The following is a 26,724-nucleotide window of genomic DNA, read 5'->3' as shown; positions in this document are numbered from 1 at the left end:
AATAAATAGATGGCCTCCGACAACAAGAAATGAGGGAGGAAAGTAGAGCAGTGAAAACTGTGCGCCTGGCAAGATGTTTGTGGCCGTAGAAGTCGTAGCTCTAAAGATGAAGTCGTAGCTCTACCTTTACCAAAGCTCACCCACTGGGAAGGATGTGAAGAGGTTGATATAGAAAGCTGAAGGTGCGAAAATGACAAATTTAAGAGGTGCTCGGGTGGATAGGCAGCTGATCCGCACCTTGAGATGAATCCACCCCTGATGTCTTACTCATGTTGGCCCCTCCTCTCATTCCTCCTCCTCCTGACATTCAATGCCTTATTTACAATGTATCCTTGTTTTGTCGCCCGCTTCTTATCCTCTGTCATGTCTTTTAGCTTCTCCATGAGCCGAGATTTTTCCGAATTAAAAACCCTGAACTCTGCAGACAGGTATCAGAACGGGAAGTGGTCACAAACCACAGGAGGGCAAACGAGCAGCATCAAGTCGCAGAAAGATGTTAATCGGCACCAAACCCATTTCTACCGTGTGATGGAGTGGCACCTTACACGTTCTCATGTGTGATATAAACTCTCACCTCTCGTAACCTTCACAACCACTCGTTGTGGGTAACCCGATGATCACAAATGCGAGACGGAGTAGCATCGATCACCTCCCTATTTACCTGCAGTTCAAGCCAATCGATTCACGAAAGCTATCGGCAAAGTGTCGCAAAAGAAAAGGGACTAACAATGACATTAAGTGATGTTGACATACGTTTGTTCTAATACCAAGGAAATCAAGACATATTGTGAACAAGGACTCCACGTCAATGTGTTCCGCAGAGGCAGGCAGGGCATACTTCTGTCTGCTGTGTGGAAAGCGAGTGGGAACTCGGAGTGCACTGCTCGTACACACCGACAGCCATGCCGGAGAGTCGGGTTACAGCTGTGGAGCGTGTTCCCGACCCTTCCCGTCACACTCTGCGCTCAAAAGGCATCTCCGGACCCACACAGGTACGTGCAGCACTGCACACTTTCACTGCTTGGTAAATCGGTCGCGGTCGTACGGGTACAGGAATTGCCGCGTGTCCGTACCAGGACTTAAAGGGTTTTGAACACCCACGTCCTTCGCTGCTCACCTTGTCGTCCCCCTAAACCTCGTCGAGGTACGTTTAAAAGTGTATGATTGGTTGTAGTTGTTTGTTTGAACGTATGCGTATCTGCATCATGTTTACATATGTTTGAAATGCCTCACTTCTGTGCCGTACTCATTTTCCCGTCATCCTCCCCCCTCGTAATGTCACGTGCATTCTTCCAAAATCCCACACTTGATCATCCTCCCCAATTCCTTCACTCTCTGTATTCTCTTAACTGTCGAATTCACTTCCTGTGTCGGTTGTTTCCTGCCCCTCCCTCCAGTTCTTCAGTAGTGCTGCCCGTAATCACCTTATGCTTTCTCCTGACCTTCTCCTCTCCATGACCGCTCTGTCCTCCGTACCCCTTCCCTTTCTGCCACTCATGTTCGATGACTTCATCTCTCTGATCCTCCGTCTGTTCGTGAACCCGTTGCTCTCTACCGTGTAACTCCTCCACAGGTCTCGATTTCTGTTTGTAATAATTTTTGGGGATTTTTAATTTTTTTTTCTTCGAGTACACCGGAGGCTGAAATAGCTCTCCGGATCACCTTTGCTTGCTGACCACTTTCTCTCACTTCTCCCTCAAGCTGGAGAACATCCGTTCGAGTGCGAGTTCTGCGGGTGCTGCTACAGGGATGAAAACTCCCTTCGTAACCACAGGCAGATCCACACGGGAGAGAAGCCGTTCACATGCAATGGCTGTGGAAAGAGGTTTTCGTTGAAGCACCAGTTGGAAACTCACTACAGGGTGCACACAGGTACCGCGACCTCTTTCAGCATCTGCTGTAACCTGTCACGGTGCTCCTACCCTCTGCTCACTTGAGCTTTTCTCTCCTTCCCTTATTCTCTTCTTTGGCCCGTCTTGGGTTTCCCACCTGAACCCATGGTTCATGAAGTGGGAAACCCAGGTGTGAATCCCTAATTAGACTGCGCACGCAGGGGTGAAGCAATAGGTTCACTTCTGTCTGTCTGTCCGTCCGTCCGTCTACAAACGTCAGTTTATGATTGAGGAACAACTTGATTTCAATTGAATGTTGTATTTTGAGTGCAAATCGGAAAACATATTGTGAACATATTGTCTCCGGTTCCGGTTTTGGAGCGGCGAGAGGTCTCCTTCGGGGCTCCCTGCTGACGTTCTCAAAGTTAAGTTTCCGGTTGTTATTTGTCCCGTTTTAACTGTTTAATTTTCTCACCTACATGTTACTGTGTGTTCCTAGTTCGGTTTTGTTTCAAAAATCGTGCTATTTTGTGAGTATTTTTGTCGACGTTCTTACCTGGTGTTTGAGGCCTAGTCCTAGGCTTGAGGCCTACTGGTTCCACTCGGTATTCGATCGTTTTTTTTTTTTGTTTGTTTGTTTGTTTGTTTTTTCTTGCCATTACCTTCAATTTCTATCCTCCCCATTACCTTCAATTTTCATCCTCCCCACTTTCCAAACATCCCCCATTCTCCCAACTAATCTCTTTCTTATCTCAAAAAAAAAAAAAATAAAATAAAATAAAAAATATACCCAACAACAACAACAACACGCTCACCTTCTCCCGATTCTGCTTCTTCTTCTTCTTCCTCTTAACTTCCTCCTCATCTTCTTCCTCGATTTTTTTTTTTTTTACACTTCCATGACCTAATCTGTTGAACTCTCTCATACATTAATATTAACAACAAAAACGATCTTATAATGCTTCATCTTCCTCTCTCACACATGTGGTACTCTTTACTGTTTCACAATGCACTACTCTCTGCTATTTTAACAGACTGCTCTCATTTCGACCTCTCCTTCATTCCTTGCCTAAAAAAATCCAACGATTACAGCGCTTCTTCTCTCCATGCTCTGAATTCGCCTTCATTGCATCCATCAAGAATTGTGTTAAATCGCATCTCTGACCTAAAACTTTTAAAAACCACAGTTTGCCATGGATGCTCGCTTTCCATCAACCATTCTTTTTTTCCAACTTCAGTGCCAACTCACCCCCCTCACCCCCCTCACCCCTCACTCTCACTCTCAAAGCAACCATCCCACTCTTCTCCCTCCAAACCTCCCTCTCACCTCTCTCAAAAATCCCCCCCTCACCTTTCTCCCACCTTTCATCCCCCTCACTCTTCCTTCTCTAAGTTGCCCCCCTCTCATCCACCAACCTGCCTCCCTCCACTGCCCTCTCACCTCCATCTCTTCACTCCACCTCCTCAAATCCTCAACTGCCATCTTCCTTGTCTCTTGTCCCCCCTCTCCCCCAGCACCACAGAGCCTTTTCTTCTCTTCATTCGGCCCCCTCCCCTCGCTATTCTGCAATACCCCACACTCTTTCAGCAACCCTCCTTACCTCCCCCCTCGTCCCTTGTCCTACCCTCCCCCTCCCCCTCCACCTCCTGCACCCAAAGCCTCCTCCCCTACCTCTTCATTAAAAGTGTGGACCTCAAATATCCGGGGCCTTCGCTCAAACCTTTCAGATCTTTCCATACAGGTTGCCACTGACAAACCAGACATTATCTGCCTAACAGAAACTTTCCTCTCCCAAGACGTGTCTGACTCCCAAGTATCTCTCCCCGGTTACTCCCTCTTACGGTATGACAGACCTGAGCCTCGTCCTGGTGGAGGTGTTGCTCTCTTCATCAAAGACTCTATTCTTCACTCTCCATGCACTGCTCTCACTCCCCCACACCCCCAGGAATACCTCTGGCTTTGGCTTCCCCTCCACTCCCACCTCATGTTTATATGTGTACTGTACCGTCCACCGAACAGTGATGACTCCATCTACACCTCACTATCTGAAAACATGGACCATCTTCTATCTTCTCATCCAAACTCTCTCTTCCTCTTATGTGGTGACTTCAATTGTCATCACGCCAGTTGGCTAGGTGTGGGTACCTCTCTCACCTGCCATGGCACCTCAGCAAAAGCTTTCTGCGACTCATTGGGACTGACTCAATCGGTCAACTTCCCGACCCGGATCTCAACCAATGGTACTCCATCTCTTCTGGATCTGATTTTGACAAATTTCCCTGACAATATCAGCTGCTCTTCCTTCGCTCCAATTGGTTCTTCTGACCACGTCCTTGTCAAAGTGGACATCTCTCTTGCTGTTATCAGAGAACCACCTCACCACCGTCGAGTCTGGCATTTCACTCAAGCCGACTGGCAGGGTCTCCGAGCAGCCATCAAACTTACAGACTGGTCAACTATCACTACTTTCTCAAACATCAACTCATCCTGAGAATTCTTTCAAAGAAACTTGCTCTGCCTCATGCACAGATTTATCCCCTCTCGTGTTCAGTTGTCTTACCCTTCCTCCCGCCCTTGGTTTACTGAAGCTTGTGGCGAGGCAGTTGTCCTGAAACAACTTGCCTTTGCCTCATGAAAAGCAAACCCAACTGAGGGCAATCTCAGTTCCTTCCACAAAGCTCGGAACAAGTGTGTATCTACCCTCAGGAGAGCCAGAAAACAACATCTTTCTCATCTCAAGTCTGAACTCTCAAACCTCTCTCCCTCCTCAAAATCCTGGTGGCGTTTAATCAAATCTGTTTCTGGTGTTTGTTCCCCCTCCATCCCCTCCCTTACCCCAAATGGCCGCACTGCTGATTCCACACGTGATAAAGCTGAATGTCTAAACTCGGTGTTTGCAGCTAAATCTTGTGTGCTAAACCCATCACTATCTCTACCCACTTTACCCAGTCGCACCCAACTGTCCCTGGACTCTGTATCCTTTTCTCCTGACAAGGTGGAGAGCTTGCTTTCAAACCTCGAGTCAGATTCTGCAACCGGTCCAGACGGCATCAGCCCACGTGTCCTCAAAGCCTGCTCTTCTGCTCTTGCTCACCCTCTCTCTGTTCTATTCACCCTCTCATTTGCCCAAGGTCATCTGTCATCTGCTTGGAAATCTGCTAACATCACTGCCCTGCATAAAAAAGGTGCAAAAACAGATCCCTATAACTCCAGACCAATCAGCCTTCTCCCAATCATCAGCAAGGTGATGGAATCCATCATCGCTTCAGATATAAAATCCTTCCTCTTCTCCAATGGCTTGATTTCCAATCATCAATTTGGTTTCAGACCAGGTCACTCCACCCTGGATATGCTGCTTCTGCTCTCCCATCAATGGATGGAGGTCCTCAATGCCAGACAGGAAATCCGAGCCGTATCCCTGGACATTTCACGTGCTTTTGACACAGTCTGGCACCCTGCACTACTCACCAAACTCTCTTCCCATGGTATCCAAGGCCATCTCCACTCATGGCTCGCAGACTTCCTCTCCTGTCGCAGTCAACGTGTGGCCCTAAATGGAGTTCTTTCATCCCCTCTTCCTGTGCAGGCTGGAGTTCCTCAAGGTAGTGTTCTGGGCCCTGTTCTTTTTCTGGTTTTCATCAATGATCTCTCGGACTCTCTGGAAAATCCTCTATTTCTCTTTGCCGACGACTCCACCCTCTGCCGTACCATCTGTCATCCCTCAGACCGGCAAGCAGCAGCTTCTTCGCTCACTGCAGATCTGGATAAAATCACAAACTGGTCCAACACGTGGAACATGTCTTTCAATCCAGACAAATCTCACACTCTCACTATGTCTCTTCGAAAGGACCGTTTACAAAACCCCCCCATCCACTTTCTCAACAATCCTCTGGAAGAAGTCTTTTCTTTCAAGCTTCTGGGTCTCACGATCTGCCATGACCTTTCCTGGGAAAGTCACATTTCCAACCTTGCCTCAAAAGCCAGTCGCCGACTGGGAATCCTCCGTCGTGCAAAGTCCTTCCTCGGCCCTCTTGAGCTCCTGACCACTTACAAAGCTTTTGTCCGTAGCCTGATGGAGTACTGCTCTCCCCTCTGGGCTGGTGCTCCTGCCTCCCACCTTTCTCGGCTTCACGCTGTCGAAACCAGGGAATTTAAGATCATCGGCATCTCCCGCAATGAAGCTGAGTCTTTGGGCCTCTCACTCAATCACCGCAGGTTGGTCGGTGGTCTTTCTGTCTTCTACCGACTCCTCTCCAGCCTTGCCCCCCCTGCTCTCTCTGCGATTTGTCCTCACCACATTTCCACAGGGTGCTCAAGGTCCGCCAACAACCCCCTTCTGGTAAAACTACCAAAATCACGAATCACTGCTCATCTTCACTCTTTCATTCCTCTTTTTTCCTGCCTTTGGAATAAACTTCCGCACTCTATTCTTTCCCATTCTTCCCTCCAGGCTTTCAAAACAGCTGTTCACCACCACCTCTTATCTTCCCCCATCCAAATCCTCGATCTTTTCTACCCCCGATAATCCACCCAAGCCCACTTCCTTCAATTCCCCTGCTTTCCTTCCTGAAAGTCCCTGTAATGTCCATCTTCTCTTCGCCATGTTCCCCGCCCCATCCCCATCCCTCTCCCTTCCACAGTTCACCTAATGTGTCTGTTCCCCACTGTTTTGTCCCTTCCACTCCCGCCCCTCTTGTCTCATGCCTCCTTGCTGTGAGTTGTGTGTTAGCTCTCATGCGAGCCTCGACCAAGGTATACAAAAAAAACCCTGTAGTTTAGCACTTCTGTGGCTCTGAATCCGTCCTGATTGTAATAGATTTTAAAAATTCTCAGATTCAGATCCGGATTCGGATCATCACATACCCAAGGTCTCCACCAAATTTTGTCCAAATCTGTCCGCAACGTTTTTGAGATATTTTGTTCACAAACAAACAAACAAACAAACAAACCAACAAACAGACAGACGGGGTGAAAACATAACCTCCACCCACCTTCGGTGGTGTGGTAAAAAGGTTAGGTTGTGATCATTATTTTATATAACCGGTGTCAACGAGCTTCTCATAGGCTATGACGTTTTGGGGAGGGGGGGGGCATTTGCTTGGAGGTGCGGAGAGAGATAGAGATAGAGATATATATTGAGATTGATTGTTCCATTGTTCCATTCACCCAAGCTAGCCTTGCAGAAAGTGAGAGTCAATGGGTTACCAGTGTGCTCATTTGAAATCATTTAATAAATAAGAGTACTAACTATTTAAACTCACTCGGCTAACAACTCAAACCTTATCACTTCCTCAAATCCACTCCAAATGCTCACCTCCACTCCTCCACCAGCTTTTCTCTCGATTTTTTTGGGATCGCCTTCCCGAGTCTCTCCAATCGTGTTCTTACTTCCATTCTTCTAAAACGGTGAGTCATCCCCTATTCCCAATTCCCAATCTTTGATATTCCCACTTGTCTCTCCTCTTCCGTCCACCCACACCTCTCTTCCACACGTACTCTGTTTGCCAACTTTTCAGGTCTCCTCGATGCTCTCGGTTCCGTTGTCCTGTCTATACGTCCCCACTTATGCTGCCCGTGTGTTTGTTCCTTCCATGTTTCTCCATCGTCCTCTGTGTGCCAACTCGCTCCGCTCTGTCTGATGTGTCAACATTACTGTTGCGTCATTGAGCTCTTCCATGCGATAATCTCTGTCAATAATAAAAAAAAACTCTGCCACAAAATGTTGTCATGGCAACAAAGCAAAAACTTTTAAATAACTGTCAGGTGTGTGTGTGTGTGTGTGTGTGTGTGTGTGTGTGTGTGTGTGTGTGTGTGTGTGTGTGTGTGTGTGTGTGTGTGTGTGTGTGTGTGTGTGTGTGTGTGTGTGTGTGTGTGTGTGATCAATATACAGTAATCTCCTGAATTACAAACTTTCAACCTTGCTTACTTTAAAAACATTTTGACACGAAAAATTTGATTTACAACCTCCAAACCCAACATCGCAAACTTTTGCTCAACTTCAGTCAAGTCAGTTTACACGCTCAAATATTCCCACGCACCCCACACATTCAAACCTTCCCACGCACCCCACACGCTCAAACCTTCCCACGCACCCCACACGCTCAAATATTCCCACGCACCCCACACATTCAAACCTTCCCACGCACCCCACACGCTCAAACCTTCCCACGCACCCCACACGCTCAAACCTTCCCATGCACCCCACACGCTCAAACCTTCCCACGCACCCCACACGCTCAAACCTTCCCACGCACCCCACACATTCAAACCTTCCCACGCACCCCACACATTCAAACCTTCCCACGCACCCCACACGCTCAAACCGTCTCATGCACCCTACACGCTCAAACCTTCCCATGCACCCCACACGCTCAAACCTTCCCACGCACCCCACACATTCAAACCTTCCCACGCACCCCACACGCTCAAACCTTCCCACGCACCCCACACGCTCAAACCTTCGCACGCACCCCACACATTCAAACCTTCCCACGCACCCCACACGCTCAAACCTTCCCAAGCACCCCACACATTCAAACCTTCCCACGCACCCCACACGCTCAAACCTTCCCACGCACCCCACACGCTCAAACCTTCCCATGCACCCCACACGCTCAAACCTTCCCACGCACCCCACACGCTCAAACCTTCCCACGCACCCCACACATTCAAACCTTCCCACGCACCCCACACGCTCAAACCTTCCCATGCACCCCACACATTCAAACCTTCCCACGCACCCCACACGCTCAAACCTTCCCACGCACCCCACACATTCAAACCTTCCCATGCACCCCACACATTCAAACCTTCCCACGCACCCCACACGCTCAAACCTTCCCACGCACCCCACACATTCAAACCTTCCCACGCACCCCACACGCTCAAACCTTCCCACGCACGCCACACGCTCACACCGTGCCACGCACCCCACACGCTCAAACCTTCCCACGCAGCCCACACATTCAAACCTTCCCACGCACCCCACACGCTCAAACCTTCCCATGCACCCCACACATTCAAACCTTCCCACGCACCCCACACGCTCAAACCTTCCCACGCACCCCACACGCTCAAACTCTCCTACACACCGCACACGCTCAAACCTTCCCATGCACCCCACACGCTCAAACCTTCCCACGCACCCCACACGCTCAAACCCTCCTACACACCGCACACGCTCAAACCTTCCCACGCGCCCCACAGGCTCAGACCTTCCCATGCACCCCACGCGCGCAAACCTTCCCATGCACCCCACACGCTCAAACCTTCCCACACACCCCACGCGCTCAAACCCTCCTACACACCGCACACGCTCAAACCTTCCCACGCACCCCACACGCTCAAACCTTCCCATGCACCCCACACGCTCAACCCTTCCCATGCACCCCACACGCTCAAACCTTCCCACGCACCCCACACATTCAAACCTTCCCACGCACCCCACACGCTCAAACCTTCCCACGCACCCCACACGCTCAAACCTTCCCACGCACCCCACACATTCAAACCTTCCCACGCACCCCACACGCTCAAACCTTCCCATGCACCCCACACATTCAAACCTTCCCACGCACCCCACACGCTCAAACCTTCCCACGCACCCCACACGCTCAAACCTTCCCATGCACCCCACACGCTCAAACCTTCCCACGCACCCCACACGCTCAAACCTTCCCACGCGCCCCACACATTCAAACCTTCGCATGCACCGCACAGATTGAAGCCTTCCCACGGACCCCACGCGGTCAGACCGTCCCACGCACCCCACACGCTCAAACCTTCCCACGCACCCCACACATTCAAACCTTCCCATGCACCCCACACATTCAAACCTTCCCACGCACCCCACACGCTCAAACCTTCCCACGCACCCCACACATTCAAACCTTCCCACGCACCCCACACGCTCAAACCTTCCCACGCACCCCACACGCTCAAACCTTCCCACGCACCCCACACGCTCAAACCTTCCCACGCACCCCACACATTCAAACCTTCCCACGCACCCCACACGCTCAAACCTTCCCATGCTCCCCACACATTCAAACCTTCCCACGCACCCCTCACGCTCAAACCTTCCCACGCACCCCACACGCTCAAACTCTCCTACACACCGTACACGCTCAAACCTTCGCATGCACCCCACACGCTCAAACCTAGCCACGCACCTCACACGCTCAAACCCTCCTACACACCGCACACGCTCAAACCTTGCCACGCACCCCACACGCTCAAAGCTTCCCATGCACCCCACTCCCTCAAACCTTCTCATGCACCCCACACGCTCAAACCTTCCCACACACCCCACACGCTCAAACCTTCCTACACACTGCACACGCTCAAACCTTCCCACGCACCCCACACGCTCAAACCTTCCCACGCACCCCACACGCTCAAACCTTCCCATACACCCCACACGCTCAAACCTTCCCATGCACCCCACACGCTCAAACCTTCCCACGCACCCCACACGCTCAAATCCTCCTACACACCGCACACGCTCAAACCTTCCCACGCACCCCACACGCTCAAACCTTCCCATGCACCCCACACGCTCAAACCTTCCCATGCACCCCACACATTCAAACCTTCCCACGCACCCCACACACTCAAATCTTGCCACACAGCCCTCACTCTCAAATCTTCCCACGCACCCCACACGTTCAAACCTTCCCACGCACCCCACACGCTCAAACCCTCCTGCACACCGCACACGCTCAAACCTTCCCATGCACCCCACACGCTCAATCCTTCAGCTGCAACCCTCACACAATCAAACCTTGCCCCACACCCCACACAATCAAACCTTGCCCCACAACCCACACAATCAAACCTTGCCCCGCTCCCCATACATTCAAACCTCCCCCTCGCCCCAACCCCCGAAAGCCTCACCTTGCCCCTGCAAAGCCTCCTTCCCCATCCTGCACCACCCAACGCCCCCTCCTCCACTATCTATAACTGTGTGGATCTCAAACATCCGAGGTCTCCACTCTAACCTGACAGATCTCTCAAGTCAGGTTGCTGCCAATAAACTGGACATCATCCATTCATCCCATCCATCGGGACCACACTCTGTACAGTGTGTCGGTGCTGCTGAAGCAGACTCCTGGGCTATTGGGCACAATCCTGGACAGGTCACCACTCCGACGCAGAGACATCATCAATTTAACAAAATCCTTCCTCCCACAGGATGACCCCCCCCCCCGCCACCCCCTGACCCCCGACCCCTCAGTGTCTCTCCTCAGTTATTTTCTCCTCTGATTTGCTAGACCTGAACCACACCTCAGTGGCGGAGTTGCACTTTACATAAATAACACCATTTTTAACTGCCATTGTACTGATCTTACACCTCCCAACCCCCAGGAGTAGCTCTGACTGCGACTTCCCTCCGCTCCCACCTCTTATTCGTCTGTGTGTTGTACCATCCTCCTAACAGTGACGAGTCCATGTACATCTCTCTCAGACAACATGGACAAACTTTTAACCACTCATCCCAACTCTTTTCCTCATATGTTGCAATTTCAATTGTCACGATGCAACTTGGCTGGGTGTTGATACCTCTCACCAGCCATGGCACTTTGACAAAGGACTTCCGTGACTCCACGGAACTGACTCGATCTGTGAACTTTCCCACCTGAATTCCTCCCAATGGCAAATCCTCCCTTCTGGACTCGGTGATAACTAACTTCCCCACAAATGTCTCCTGCTCTTCCTCTGCTCTGATTCGTTCATCTGATCATATGCTTGTGAAAGTCAATATCTCTCTGGCTATTCTCAGAGAACTGCCTCAATGTTAGCGAGTCTGGCAGTTCACTCAAGCAGATTGGCAGGGACTGTGCAAGCAGCCATCTATCTTCAGGACCGTCCTCATATCGGCCGTCCCTGATGTTAATTCAGCATGGGAATTCTTCCATAGAAACCTGCTCTCTGTCATGCACAGATTCATCCCATCTTGTCTTCAATTATCCTCCCCTTCTTCCTGCTCTTGGTATTCTCAATCCTGTGGTGAGGCAGTTGCCTTAAAACAACTTGCATTCTCCTCCTGGAAGGCTAATCCGCCCAAAGGCAATCTCAGTGCATTCCAAGAAGTCCGCAACAAGTACGTGTCGACTCTCGAGAGAGCCAGAAAACAACATCTGTCAAATCTCAAGATTGAAATTTTAAACTCGTCTCCCCCCACTAAAACCTGCTGATGCCTTCTTAAATCTTTCTCTGGTGTATGCTCACCTTCTCGCCCTTCCCTCTCTTCAAATGGTACCACTGCCAACTCTGCTCTTAAGAAGGACGAATGCCTCAATTCTGTGTTTGCTTCCAAATCTTATGTCCCAGACTCCTCAATCTCGGTACCCATCCTTCCCTGTCTTTCCCAACTGTTCCTGGACTCTGTGTCTTTTGCACCTGAGAGGGTTGATAAGTTTCTTTCAACCCTTGACTCTGACTTGGCTACTGAACCAGGCGGCATCATCTCACGTGTCCTGAAAACCTTCCCTACTGCTCTTGCACATCCTCTCTCTGCCCTTTTTACCCTGTCATTTACCTTAGGTCATCTTCCATCTGCTTGGAAATCAGCCAACATCACAGCATTACATATGGGAAAGTGCAAAAACTGATGACCTTAACTACAGATCAATTATCTTACTTCCAATCATCAGCAAGGTCATGGAATCCATCATCAATGCAGTTGATATGAAATCCTTCGTGTTCTGCAACAACCTCATCTCATCTTAGATCACCCGTTTGATTTCACACTGGGTCACTTCACTTTGGACATGCTGCTGCTACTCACACAACAATGGTGGAGGCCCTCAATGCCAGAGATGAGATCAGGGCCATCTCTCTAGACATATCTCGTGCTTTTGATACAGTCTGGCATCCCTCCTTGCTCTCCAAACTCTCTGCCTATTGAATCCAAAGCCAACTCCACACATGGCTTACTGACTTCCTCTACTCTCATTGCCAACGTGTGGCTCTCAACGGAATCCTTTCATCTCCTCGCCTTGTCAAGGATTGAGTACCCCAAGGCATGGTTCTGGGCCCAGTCCTATTACTGATCTTCATCAATGATCAAGAGCACCTAAAAAATCTTCATCAATGAAAATCCTCTTTATCTATTTGCTGATGACTCCACTGTCTGCCATGACATCTTTCATCCTTCAGACAGGGACGCAGCAGCCTCTTCCCTCTCCTCAGACCTTGACAAAATCACAAACTGGTCAAACACTTGGAATATGTCTTTCAATCCTGACAAATCTCACTCTGAAAGGACTGTTTGGAAAACCCTCCGATCTACTTCTTAAAAATAATCTTCAGGAAGTTCAGTCATTCAAACTCCTGGGTCCCAGTATTAGCCATAATCTTTCTTGGACAAACCACATTTAAAAGTTGGCCTCCAAAGCCAGCCGCCGACTGGACATCCTCCGTCATACAAAGTCCTTCCTTGGCACACCTGAGCTCCTGACCACATACAAAGCTTTCGTTTGCAGCCTGAAGGAGCACTGCTCTCCCCTCTCGGCTGGTGCTCCTGCCTCTCACCTTTCTCGGCTTGACACGGTGGAAACCAAGGCCTTCAACATCATTGGAATCTCCTGCAACGGAGCCAAATCTTTGGGCAAATCACTTTACCATCAGTGGTCTCTCTTCTATCACCTCCTTTTTTGATCTTGCACCCTTTTCCATGCTTTCTCCCCCAAACTCCCAAGTTTCTGCAGGACTCACCAGGTCCACCATCATCCATCCTCTGCTGAAACTACCTAAATACAGGATCACTGCTTACCTCCACTCATTCGTTCCTCTTTTTTTTTCCCACCTGTGGAACCAACCTCTACATTGTGCAACCTGATTAACTGCAAGTCAGATTAAAGTGATTAACTGCTACATCAGATGTTGACCCTGCACCTTCTTCCTCTCGATAATTCCACCAATCACCCTCCACCTCCATCACCGCAAACCACAACATTTAACATAGGATGGTGAAGTTTCATTTTATTAAAATGCAAAGTGACCCTCTCTCTCTCTCTCTGTCTCTGTCTCTGTCTCCCTTTCCCATCCACCCACGTCCTGACACACTACCTCGACCGATTACATTGCTTCTTAAGGGAAAATTACTTTCGTTTTACACGTTTTCAGCTAACGCGGTAAATTCTTGGAACGCAACTACCGCGTTAAACGAGGAATTGCTTTATATGATGCTCAAAGTGGGGATAATGAAACAAACGTCGGGAAACACGCCCTCCCACTCAAGGTGCCACCCTAACGTGGCAGCTAGTACAAGAACTATGTGGGAAGCAGGAATGAAAATGTTTTTTGGTTTGTTTGTTTCTTTTTTTTTTTTACATTTTTTTCATTTTCACCCAACTCTTAAAATTATAGTGTGATGTTGAAAAATTGGTGGTTTTCAGGTAAAACCAGATTTTACAATCCCAGATTTGTGGCTGGTTACCTGTATAAGCTTTGCTCGACATTATCAATGTGTTGATAATTAAAATATTGTTGGCAGTTAACTTATCTTGGACTGTGATGTTGTGCATGAGCAAGCAAGCTAAGTTAATATTGTGTTAAATACATTTGTTAATGTAACTTCACCAAATTTATGTAATTCTCATTTTTCTGTGATTAAATTGTTCAATCGGATGCATTATAGCGGTCATCTCCCCCTCCCTCCACTCTCTAAATATCGGTATCGGCCCTTGAAAAGCCCATATCGATCGACCTCTACTCGTTAACCCCACCCCACCCACACTACCCCACTCCAACCTCCTCCTTCCAATTTTCAAGTTTACCCTCCTTGGAGATTCCTTCTGTATCCATCTTGTCCATGCATCCTCTCCTGCCCCCCATTCCTCCCCACACCCATTGTTTGTCCAAGTCTGTTTCGAACTTGCCATGATCCCCCTCAAAACTCATGATCAAGTGGAAGACACAGCCGTCACTCAAAACTGTAACACCATCTCTACCCAGCCACCAGCACATGTACACGGACGATTTGAGCGGTGAATCAAACACCTGTTGCCATTACCTGGCAGTTACCACAAGAGCACCTAAAAATAATTAATCTATTGTCAACACAAATTTCTACAAATCAAATGAACCACCTTCTGTTTATAGTGGAGAGAAAGTAGGTATGCATCATCATCGACTCCTGTGAGAGGATTTGACGGAGGTCGCTAAAACTTACAGGGACCCTCCCTCCACTCTTGTGGACCGTCTCCACAATTCCCCCGAAAGCGTTTCCATCACTAATTTCGTCTCCAATAGTTTCTTCAAACTCCCACTGATCAGTTTCAGCATTCTGAGAACCTTCAGTGTTGCTAACGACGGTGGAATGGGTATCTGAATCCGAGCTCGACATGCACCGTTTGTCTACGTAAACCGCCATTCGGATCAAGGTGAGTTCACGGTGTGACGTCACTGGCGAAATCGAAAGTACACACTTTAGGGCTTCTTGCGACAATTTCTGATTGGTGAAAAAAAAATTCAATGAACTGCGTTGGTTAATTGTGTTGAGGTTAATTAATAATTGTGTTGCACTCTTGCTTCCAAATCGGAGCGAAAGCTCTGAGCAACTTATACCGCCCACTGCGAAATGTTGGTGCAACATCTAGTGGCAGAGGTTTGATTTGTATAAAAAGAAGGTAAAATATATCGGTTATTTAAAATTGTGTGTTTCTCCACGAAGATCTTTATTAAATCTACTTCAATCCAGATGCTCATGTTGATTTTTAAAGATTACTGGAAGGAACAATAAAAAGTAGATGTTTAGCTTTGCCTGCATGTGCGGCTTTACAAACGCAGAGTGGGAAGTGGTCGCCGTAAACGGGAGACACGGACAGACATCACCGTCCGCGTGATATATATATATATATATATATATATATATATATATATATATATATATATATATATATATATATATATATATATATATATATATATATATATATACACACACACACACACACACACACACACACACACACACACACACACACACACACACACACACACACACACACACACACACACACACACACACTAGCGTGGATCGGCTCACTGCGCTCGTCCCTCCACACGTCGTTGCAGAGATTGACGTCACAGATTTGCTGTGTTGTCATGATTTGCACCAATCATAATGCAAACATTGCTTTTCTAGGAATTTGTTTTTTTAACATTGGCGATGATATATTAATTTGTAATATGAAAAGGTCCAAGTTTTCAAAAGCTCAAAGTGGTCAAGAGTCTAAGCTGTCGAATCTGTCTAACCGGTGTTGAGGTCGAAGGGGACTTAAGGGGTGTAAAGGTCTCTAGGTTCTCGGGGTCAAAAGGGTATAAAAGGTCTAAACTCTAAAGGTTGAAGGGATCTAAAGTGTTGAAAGGGTTTTAAAGGTAAAAGGGTTCTTGTGGGTCTTTTGGGGAATCTGGGTCTTTTGGGTATTTGGGGTCTTCAAGGGTCTTCAACGGTCGAAGGGTTCTCAACAGTGTAAAGCGTCCAAAGGTACATTCCGATGGTACATAATTAATAGACGTACGTGTGTGAAGTCAGGGTGAAACTGGCGTTCAAAGAGCACGTAATTAATAGACACGTAGTCACACTGCTTCACTGCTTGACGAACCAACCGTGTGTGTGTGTGTGTGTGTGTGTGTGTGTGTGTGTGTGTGTGTGTGTGTGTGTGTGTGTGTGTGTGTGTGTGTGTGTGTGTGTGTGTGTGTGTGTGTGTGTGTCCACTGTATATGTGAAAAATCACATCCGATTTTAAGAACTTTCGATTTACGAACTACTTTTCAAGAACACTTGGTGTTTGTAAATGGAGAGATTACTGTAGTGTTGTATTTAATGAATAATACATTGTTGCTTTAGATGTATACTTTTCAATCACATTGGTAGTTGTGTCATCATTCCGTGGGCCACCCTGTCCATTCATTTTCCATCCAGCTCCATTGTCACCTTTGTTATTTTGCCAAATTGTGGGAGGTGGGGGGGGGGATAGGATAGAGGGGCTTGTAATAACGCCTGTTGCTGCCTGTCAGACCAATTTTTGTATTCTCTTCACTGCTTTTCCCAGGAGAGAAGCCATTTGAGTGCAAACTCTGCAGCCAGAGGTCCAGGGACTACTCGGCGATGATCAAGCACCTCCGCACACATGGCGGTGCCGCCCCCTACCAGTGTCCCGCGTGTCGGCAATTCTGCTCTTCTTTGGCCGCGATGCAGCGACACCTGCGATGTCACTCCTCAGCGGAGCTGCCGGTCGGCTGGCGATTGGAACACGCATACCTCTACCTGTGCTACGTGTGAGCGGCTGGCAGGGAACGGTGACTGTAATTGTCAACGATGCCTGGGGTTCCGGAGGGAGCCCAGGTTATCGAGTTGGGATGAGAGTGTGTACGTGAGTCGTAGATGATTGTAGAGAAGGATATGAGAACTTCGTTCCAAATCGAGCTCCGGAATTGTATTCCTTTCCCTCTTGATCTGTAGTCGTTTTGGGGAGAGTTCGTGATCGAGTGAATGGAGAATGACGAAAGGAACGGGTCGGTGGTTTTTGAGATGAAAGAAGATTGTTTGGGGGTAGCGGTTGGATCAATGGGTGGATATGTCAGCAAGGAAAGCCAATCAAACGGATTGTTGTTTAACATCGAGATGTTTTTTGAGGAATATTTCGGAGGAGAGAGTGAGCTTGGCTGTTTGTGGAGGGGATGGGAGAAGGAGTTGGGGGTGATAAATACATAGGATTGGAGAAATTGGTCACTTCCATTCCCCATGCCACCTGGGAAGGAATGGAAGTGATGGGATGTCATGGCAGTTATGATGGGGGTGTCATGGCAGTGGATTAAAATCGGGACGAACACGGTCACACGAGTGCAAACGATGTGATTGTGCATAGCAGTTTTAGGGGAGTTCCTGTTGCAGAACTCGACGATGAACATGAAGCGTGGTTGGAATGTAGTTGAAGAGCAAGGTACAATGTAGAAATTCTCGTTTATACGGAACAGTTAAAACGACGTTCTTTTGATGTGCATGAAATTCGATTTCGTGCCTTGGAGTCATTTAAATGTGAATTTACGGGAAGAGGAGCAAAATGACAGAAAAATTTGTCTCTCCTACAATGAATGTGTTTCATTGACTGTGAATTTGAAAGCCATATGATGTGGAATGTCTCCTGGGCAGCTGTTAAGCTGGGTGGGACTTGCGTTGTGGGTGGGGCTTGCGTTGTGGGTGGGGCTTACGTTGTGGGTGGGGCTTGTGTTGTGGGTGGAGCTTGCGTTGTGGGTGGGGCTTGCGTTGTGGGTGAAGCTTGCGTTGTGGGTGGAGCTTGCGTTGTGGGTGGGGCTTGCGTTGTGGGTGGGGCTTACGTTGTGGGTGGGGCTTGCGTTGTGGGTGGGGCTTGTGTTGTGGGTGGGGCTTGTGTTGTGGGTGGGGCTTGCGTTGTGGGTGGGGCTTGCGTTGTGGGTGGGGCTTACGTTGTGGGTGGGGCTTGCATTGTGGGTGGGGCTTGCATTGTGGGTGGAGCTTACATTGTGGGTGGGGCTTGCGTTGTGGGTGGGGCTTGCGTTGTGGGTGGGGCTTGCGTTGTGGGTGGAGCTTGCGTTTTAGGGGGGACCTGGCAGTGTGGGTGGGGCTTGCATTGTGGGTGGGGCTCGTTATGGAGTGAAACTGTGATAAACCAACTGCCAAGGTTAATCGTCAATATTATTGTTGTTTCTTGTTTCATCACTGCAGTTGCTGCATTTACAAAGTGAGTTTAGTTGTTTGTTTGTTTTTTTTAACTTTTATTTTCTTGTTCAGCTGTGAATTTACTGAGCATGGGACTGGAAGGAATGTTCATGTTCCCTCGGATTGTTTCCATGTCGGTATAAAATGTGTGGCTGCTTGAATACCCCCATGGGCTTGTGACACCATTTTATATATTTGAATTTTTTTTTTTTTTGGCAAAACAATCTACCTCAATGAAAGACAACACATTGGTCTCTCAGAGTTTGTCCGGTCGGTTGGATTGTGTGTCCAGCTCCATTGTTTTCATTGTCTATCTGTCCATTGAAGTGAATATTGAATCTGGTTGAGTGATTCTGACAGCTGAACGCAGAGCCAGTAGTGTTGTCGAGATATAATTATACAAACTGTTATGTGGCCAGTATTACCCCAGCCAGCATGGATGATGTCCAAGAGGGTATTATCGGCATGATGTTAAACAACTTTAGCAGCCAGCATCTTTACATACACTGGTTGGTTCAGCGTTGGGCCAAGATTGCCTGTTTGGGGACATTCATTGAAGAGTTATCGACGCCTTTGTGGAACCCACCCTTAGAGTGCGACCATCCACTTTAGACAGGTTCTATGAGATAAATTAATATTCCGCATCATTTCCCAAAACACCCACTCGTGTGCCTTTCAGTCTAACCAAAGTGTTTTGCCTTCTATCATGTTAAATGGTGTCCCAAGAGGGAGTGGGGGGGGGGGGGTTGAGGGTGCGGATGGAAAAAAAGCAGCGGTTAGTTCATAGGGAGCAAAGCATTGAGAAAGATCGTTTCTGCAGTGGGATTGAAGAGGTGCTGATCATGCAGCAAGGAAGGTCCAGCATTTATCATAAGAGTGCTTGATTGAAAGAAAGAGCACCTAAGAAGAGGTAGTATGGAAAATGTGTGCCAACTGTTACTAGGAAAGAAAAAGAACACCTGGGAAGCTTAGGAATACTGCATCACAATAGGACTGGGATGAATGTACCACCAGAAAGCGAGAGAGAGAGAGAGAGAGAGAGAGAGAGAGAGAGAGAGAGAGAGAGAGAGAGAGAGAGAGAGAGAGAGAGAGAGAGAGAGAGAGAGAGAGAGAGAGAGAGAGAGAGAAAGAGAGAGAAAGATAGAGAAAAATAGAGAAAGATAGAGAAAGATAGAGAAAGAGAGAGAAAGAGAGAGAAAGAGAGAGAAAGAGAGAGAAAGAGAGAGAAAGAGAGAGAAAGAGAGAGAAAGAGTTCCAAGATGGCGCTGGTGATGCTGAGATCTGCACCGACCATTAACACGGAGCACTAGCCACAGAGCACTACCCAGCTAATATACCATGATGGTGCTGCTGAGAGTAACATGAGGTTGCTGTGCCGTTACTGTGAAAGTATCTTTTGAGGGTGATCTGAGAGTTGAGTACTGTGATGATGCGATGAGAGTAGAGTACTGTGACGGCGCTGTGAGAGTACCTCAACGGTGCTGTGGAATTACTATGAGAGTAGAATACTGTGACGGTGCTGTGAGAGTACCACGGCAGTGCTGTGGAAGTACCGTGGCGGTGCTACGGGATAGAGTACCATGACGATGCTGTGAGACATTTTGTTAAGCATTACTGGGACTCACAATGGGGTATTTGGTGGAAGGCAGACACGGTAGTATTGCAAAGTAGTTATTTTTTTTTTACAGTGAGGACTTTTTGATTGTAATGACAGAAGGACGTTGTACATTTCACTGCCTTGTACCTGTACTTAACAGTCGTTGCTGGCTTTTTAATAAAACGTTGGAATGAACAGTTTGTTTCTGTTTCAAACACCTTTTGTCTCGCCTGTCATCGCCTTCTTGGTTTTTCGGTTCACTAATTCAGTATTCACAGTGCAGCCAATTTGGGACAATCAATCATGAATTTCAGAGTTTTCAGAATTTCAGAGTTCATGACCTGTAGGAATTTTTTTTTTTTTACTGAGAAAATTCATATTCCTCATATGGAGCACATTTGAAGTTGGAGAAGCTCGTTATTGCGGATTGGGACGAAATCAATATACAGTATATATGAATGTGGATACATATACATCTTCTTCTTCTTCTTCTTCTTCTTCTTCTTTCGGCTGCTCCCGTTCGGGGTTGCCACAGCAGATCATCCGTATGATCCGCATAGTGATTTGGCACATGTTTTACGCCGGATGCCCTTCCTGACACAACCCTGGTCGCCTCTTACGACACAGGGATATGGTACACCTATTTTAACCGGGGTATACACCGGCCCAGTATACTGGTACTCATTTCGCCGACCTCGGAAGGATGACAGGCTGAGTCAACCCCCTGGTGTATTAATTCAGTGGCTCAACGGGGCTTGAACTCAGGACCTTTTGGATCCCAAGCCGCTGCCCTAACCACTGCACCAACACCAGGCTTGTATGTGGATATATATATATATATATATATATATATATATTTATTTATTTATTTGTTGACATGGTCAGATGTAACAATGAGAGTGGTTCCTGGATGGCCACCCATTTAGCCTTTGACCTCCAATGATTCTCAGAATCCGTATCGCCATTATATCCTTTTTTCGTCCCGTCACTTTTTCAAATGTTTGAATTATCCACAGAGATCCGTTCCACAAAATTCCATGTCAGTATCGATGACTGATGCATCATTTTTGATGCACCTTATTTGTTCATGAAATGGATGCAATTGGAACTTAGACAGTGTGAATATTCTGAAAAATGATCATACGCATAATTCCTCCTGTTTGATGTCCATATATACCCAAAAATTACTCAACTTTAGAGAATTCCAGGTGCTTTGAATACGGTTGATATGATAGGTGTCATCGTCAAGGTGACAATCTTCAAGGCCAAGTTTCTGATGGCACCGAATTCAACAGCTGATGTATATTTTGGACCCATTGAGGCAGAAATTAGATGTAAGTTGACTTTTCAGCAATTTAACATGAATTCCTCGTTGGTATGGGCAACATGTCAAAAATTTTTTTTTATAAGTATCGCCCTGGTCAAGCGATGTGACATTGAAGGTATTTCATCATGACCCTTCTCATTTGGTGGCGAGTTTAGTTATATTTGTGAGGTTGGAAGACATAAAGTTCACACCAACAGATGACTCACACCAGTCAGAGCTGTTCCCAGAACCCTCCACATTCGCCATTTGAAGTGCGTTGTTCAGCCTGATGGTCTGAGGGTAGAATTTTACCAGAACTCCACTTTTGAGTTTCCAGCCGAGTATACCACCTCCGTAGGTTCCCTGGTTACCGAGTTCGCAATTCAAGACGACTCGCCTGATGAGAGCGCCAATACTGTGAATCTGGAGGATGTTTTCAGGGAATGATTTGTGGTGACCATCTGCGGGGACGCTTGGTGGATCGGGAAGGTGGTGGTTATATCAGAGGATGACAATGATGTCCAGATTTCCACCCTGCATCCATGCGGGCCAAGGACAGCATTTCATTGGCCCACAAAAGGTTGATGAGTGTTGGCTTGGTCTGGCGAGTATTATTGGGAAGCTGCACCCATGCGATTGGCTGATGCAGATTATGGGATCGAGGAGTTATTGCCTCAATGCATTTATATGTAACGAGGTCCATTCGAAATTCGTCTCCAGGGTGTGGCAGCGAGTCTAAGTGTTTGCAGTTTAATTCAAATTTTCTAATTGGTAAATTGATGGATCATGAAATGGAGTATATTTTGAATATTAATGCAGGACATTAGAATAGTGTTTGAGAAAATTCATTTTGTAATTATTAATGGCTCACGTCATTGAGACGTAACGTACCAATTTGACACCGTACAATCCATCCATCCATTATGTCGTCTCCAGGGTATGGCCAGTACTTTGCCCTTGAATTTAATGTTTACCATACATTTCACATACGGAACTGACACATTGATTGTTACGATTATTAATGAATAATTAATTATTATATTGATTAATAATAATATACTCGCCGAAACCCCATCACAGACGGATTCCGAAGGTTGACTATTGCCACGATGTGCGATCCATTCTTACAGGTACGAAGTTTCTTTCAGTCCAGGTCACAGTACCGAGAAAAACGTGACGCGACCGCTAGGAGGAGCACAAAATTGGTCCTTCAGTATTAATATATAGACACCAGTGTGTGTGTCAGTGTGTCTCCCCCATAACTTCACAACTATAAAACCTTGCAACCTGAATCTTTGCATGAATATTAAGAAAACTCCAAGGAAGTGCAGGAGTGAAAATGAGGTGTTTGGGTTAATTAAAACACTCCTTTTGAAAATAATAAACGGCCTTATTTAATTATATCCTTCATCAGGCGATCCTCGGCCAACCTCGCCCTCTGGGGTCTTAAGGCGTTTCCTGGGTAACCTCGCTGGGGTCTGAAGCCGCCATGTTTTTCGGCCTGCTCAACATGACATGACTTGGAACAGGCCGCAACAATTTCTTAACTATAAAGTCTTTTTTCCCCCACTTTCCTCACTCATATTATCGAATAATACCTGATCAGAGCTATGAATCGGCGGGTACATTGCAATGGTTACAAAGGCCTGGAGATGCCAGCGTTCGTGGCTTTACTTCATCCCCCCCCCTCCATGTGATAACCTTGAGAATCTCTTCAACTCAGAGGAATTACAAAATTTAAGCTCAACAATAGTTCCGATGCTGAAATCAGATTTTTCTATTTTTCTGAAAAAAGAAAAAAAGTTCAGTAACCCAGTTCGGATATTCCTCGAGTGCTTAAGCCACTTACCGAGCGCCTGACAGTAGCGGTCCAGTTCGTGTCCCAATCAGGATGTGCAGTCGACAGTTACTACAAGGTAGAGGTATGCATACAGCATACACGGACGTGGTACAAATGGGTAGATTTGGATCTATACGGACTCTCCGCAGGTGTGTGGACATACCACAACTGTTACAGGTGCCGTGGTGACAAAGTTTCATCCCACATCTTATGGAGGTTCCATCAGGTTTTCCTTTGTCCCCACACCTGTTTCTAAAGCATTTGGTAATCAGATTTGCTTTACAAAGGTTGTACGATTCCTTTTTTTGAGTTTCAAGGCAAAATATATTTGATAACTCCCGAATTCTGAGCCGTTTGCAGTATTAACGTATTTTCTAAATTACCGAGCCAATTTTTTTTTTCCACCATTCACACACAGCTGTTTATAACGAATAATATAAAATTGTATATATATATATATATATATATATATATATATATATATATATATATATATATATATATATATATATATATATATATAGTCGCCGAAATAGGTGAACCTTATTGTCAGTAATTCTGTCTGTTTGTTTGGAGGTTTGTTCGTTTGTCATCAGCATAATTGGTAGTAAACGTGGGTGGATTTTGACCAAACTCGAGTGGTAGGTACATCTTATGACCTAGTGCTTTAGAAATTGTGATGGTTGCTAGGGACACTTTGGTTCCCGAGCAACAACCGAAAAACCTTCAAAATCGGTACCGTTCACGCGAAATCAATTCCGAAAGCCATTATCCCACGTATGGTTATGAAATTTGGCACAAATGATCGACAGGTGATGCTCTATCAAATATATACCGGTTTTTGTGATAGATGGAATACTTTACCTGCAGCGCCTCCAACAATTAGGGTATGCGCGAAAATTGAAGGCCCCCTAGCGACCGGGTGAGTGCATCGATACGAATGAAACTTTGCAGGTTCATGGTACTAAATGAGTACTACAACTTTGCCTCAGGACATATTGACTGATTTCGCTTAGGTCAGGGGTCAAAGGTCAATTAGTGCAAAAATCGATAATATGCAAGAGCTGGAGGTGCCTTCGTGCCAAATGCTACTCCTCCTAGGGTTATGGTCGGATGGTCATGAAAATTCACACTAATCGTCTGGAATACATTCTGCACAAACGATCGAGCTGGATTTTCGATTTAGATCTTTGTTCACCCAGAGCACCCCCTCAAACTTTGGGGATTTCCGATTTCAAACCGCATTTTCGGTACTTTTCACTCAAATGGATACCGAGTGGTTATCAGTAGATGGAACTCGATGAGATTTGATATGCATAATCTTAAGGCGATTCCCTATCTGCTATATGACATCCATTTTGCTCTATATATCTTATAGTTTCCATGCTCGGCGACCCATCGCCACCTACCGGTATATATATATATATATATATATATATATATATATATATATATATATATATATATATATATATATATATATATATATATATATATATATATATATATATATATATATATATGCTTTGTAAGTGGGAAAACCTGCAAAATCGGCAGTGTATCAAATACTTGTTCTCCCCACTATATATATATATATATATATATATATATATATATATATATATATATATATATATATATATATATATATATATATATATATATATATATATATATATATATATATATATATATATATATATATATATATATATACAGTGGGGAGAACAAGTATTTGATACACTGCCGATTTTGCAGGTTTTCCCACTTACAAAGCACGTAGAGGTCTGTAATTTTTATCATAGGTACACTTCAACTGTGAAAGACGGAATCTAAAACAAAAATCCTGAAAATCACATTGTATGATTTTTAAATAATTAATTTGCATTTTATTGCATGAAATAAGTATTTGATCACCTACCACCCACCAGTAAGAATTCCGGCTCTCACAGACCTGTTAGTTTTGTCTTTAAGAAGCCCTCCCATTCTCAAAGGGGGTGGGAATCAAAGGGAGCGGGGCGGAGAAACGTCCGGGTTGGACTAAAGCTTACCTGTGGGCATGTTTGCACCTGAGATGCCCCCATTATCTTGTGGTAACCCACCCCACGGCCATGACGGGATTCAGCCTGCATCATTAAAATGGGGACCATGACCGAGAAATGTGATGATGACCATGGTGTGAGTGTTGTGAAGATGTGTGAGTCCCACTCGATCCCGCACAACTTGACATGTGCAGCAAGGGCATGATGTCCGCATAATTTTGGGGCAAGCAAATTTGAAAATTGGCTCCCCAGGTAACGCTGGGTCTATTAGCATCCACTGGGGGAGGCGGTCAAGTGTAAATATCCTGTGAATAGTGTCGTTTAGGCTTAGAGTAGGAATGTAAAGTATAAGTGTTGTGTTTTTGTGGAACCTTTTGTTTCCCCTCCCCAGATCACTGGAAGAGTGTTGGGCAAGAGTGATGATCCAGAGGATGGAGTGCAACTTCGCTCAGTGCTCTCATGTGATAAAATAAAATAAATAAATAAATAAATGAATGATTGTTTAGGCGAGGATAAGGCCATAAGGGGGTAGTACATTAAGCAGGATAGGTAAGTTAGCTGCGACTCGCTGCCCATTGCCCCTCCTACTTTATTTCGTTAGGTTAAATAGGTGTGAATCAGTAAGTGTTAAGGCTGGTACGGTAGCGCCTGTGATATACCTTGCAGGAGCTGCAGTACCAGAGGAGGGGGCAGTGTTACGTTTGAGGGGGGGGGGTATGCATTCAAAGGGTAATTAGGATGTTTAATTAGGTATGCCATGCTGTTCGAGTGTACCAGGATCTCGATGTAATAAGTAGCAATTCAGTGGTGATAAGTTGTCTAGTAAATGTCCATTTCTTCAAGGGGGAAATGATAATTGTCACGTAATTAGATAGGGACACGGGATAGGGTAAGTGTGTCTGCGTAAACCCCTTTTAGTAGTCCCTGGAGGCTGGCCGTGATGTCACAGGACAGTGCTGCGGATGGCTCCGCCCCGTGATCACGACTGGCGGAAGGCGACGGCGCAGGGCCAATAAAACGGCTCGATTGGAAGTGACGACGGGAGGATAAAAAGGTTCTGTTCGGGGTCGGATAGGAAGAGGAAGAAGATCGGGACAGAAAGACCGTTTTTTTTTGGGGGTGGAGGTTGTTGTGCTGGGAGCGTGCTGTGTTGTTGCGCTGATTCGGCCCTGGTTTGATCGTGTCTTGTAGCCTTGCTGAGCCTCGTGCCTCACCTTGGTTGGCTCTGGGGTTCTGCTGGTTCGGAGTACGGGGTCGAACGGCGGGCGGACCTGCCTCCCTCTCCTGCTCGCAATTTGGCACCAGAACTGGTTCCCTGGCGGCTGTGAGCGGACTTGGGCCAAGACCAGGAGGTCGACAGCACCACGGTTTCTCCTGCCCCCCCTGACGAGAGCAAGG

At 46.6% G+C, this 26,724-nt stretch overlaps 1 protein-coding gene across 7 annotated transcripts in view; it reads left to right on the top strand.

The window, feature by feature from the left end:
• LOC147010443 (zinc finger and BTB domain-containing protein 16-A-like) overlaps window positions 1-18,052 on the top strand; it is a 36,167-nt gene extending 18,115 nt beyond the window's left edge. For 6 of the 7 annotated variants that reach the window (XM_085860561.1, XM_085860563.1, XM_085860562.1 and 3 more), the window contains 3 exons: window positions 822-992; window positions 1,702-1,872; window positions 16,896-18,052. In XM_085860561.1, coding sequence (XP_085716687.1) covers window positions 822-992; window positions 1,702-1,872; window positions 16,896-17,125 — 572 coding nt within the window. In that variant the 3' untranslated portion in view covers window positions 17,126-18,052. Of the gene's footprint in view, window positions 1-821; window positions 993-1,397; window positions 1,574-1,701; window positions 1,873-16,895 lie in introns of all 7 variants that reach the window. The other variant, XR_015052590.1, reaches the window with a different exon arrangement.
• The last annotated feature ends 8,672 nt before the right edge of the window (window positions 18,053-26,724 follow it).

The sequence above is a fragment of the Eptatretus burgeri genome, chromosome 16 (genome assembly GCF_056783735.1).
Source record: "Eptatretus burgeri isolate ZD-2024b chromosome 16, Ebu_testis_v1, whole genome shotgun sequence".
Lineage (NCBI taxonomy): Eukaryota > Metazoa > Chordata > Myxini > Myxiniformes > Myxinidae > Eptatretus > Eptatretus burgeri.
The sequence above is the reverse complement of the archived record's forward strand: the minus strand, read 5'-3'. Positions and strand labels throughout refer to the sequence as shown.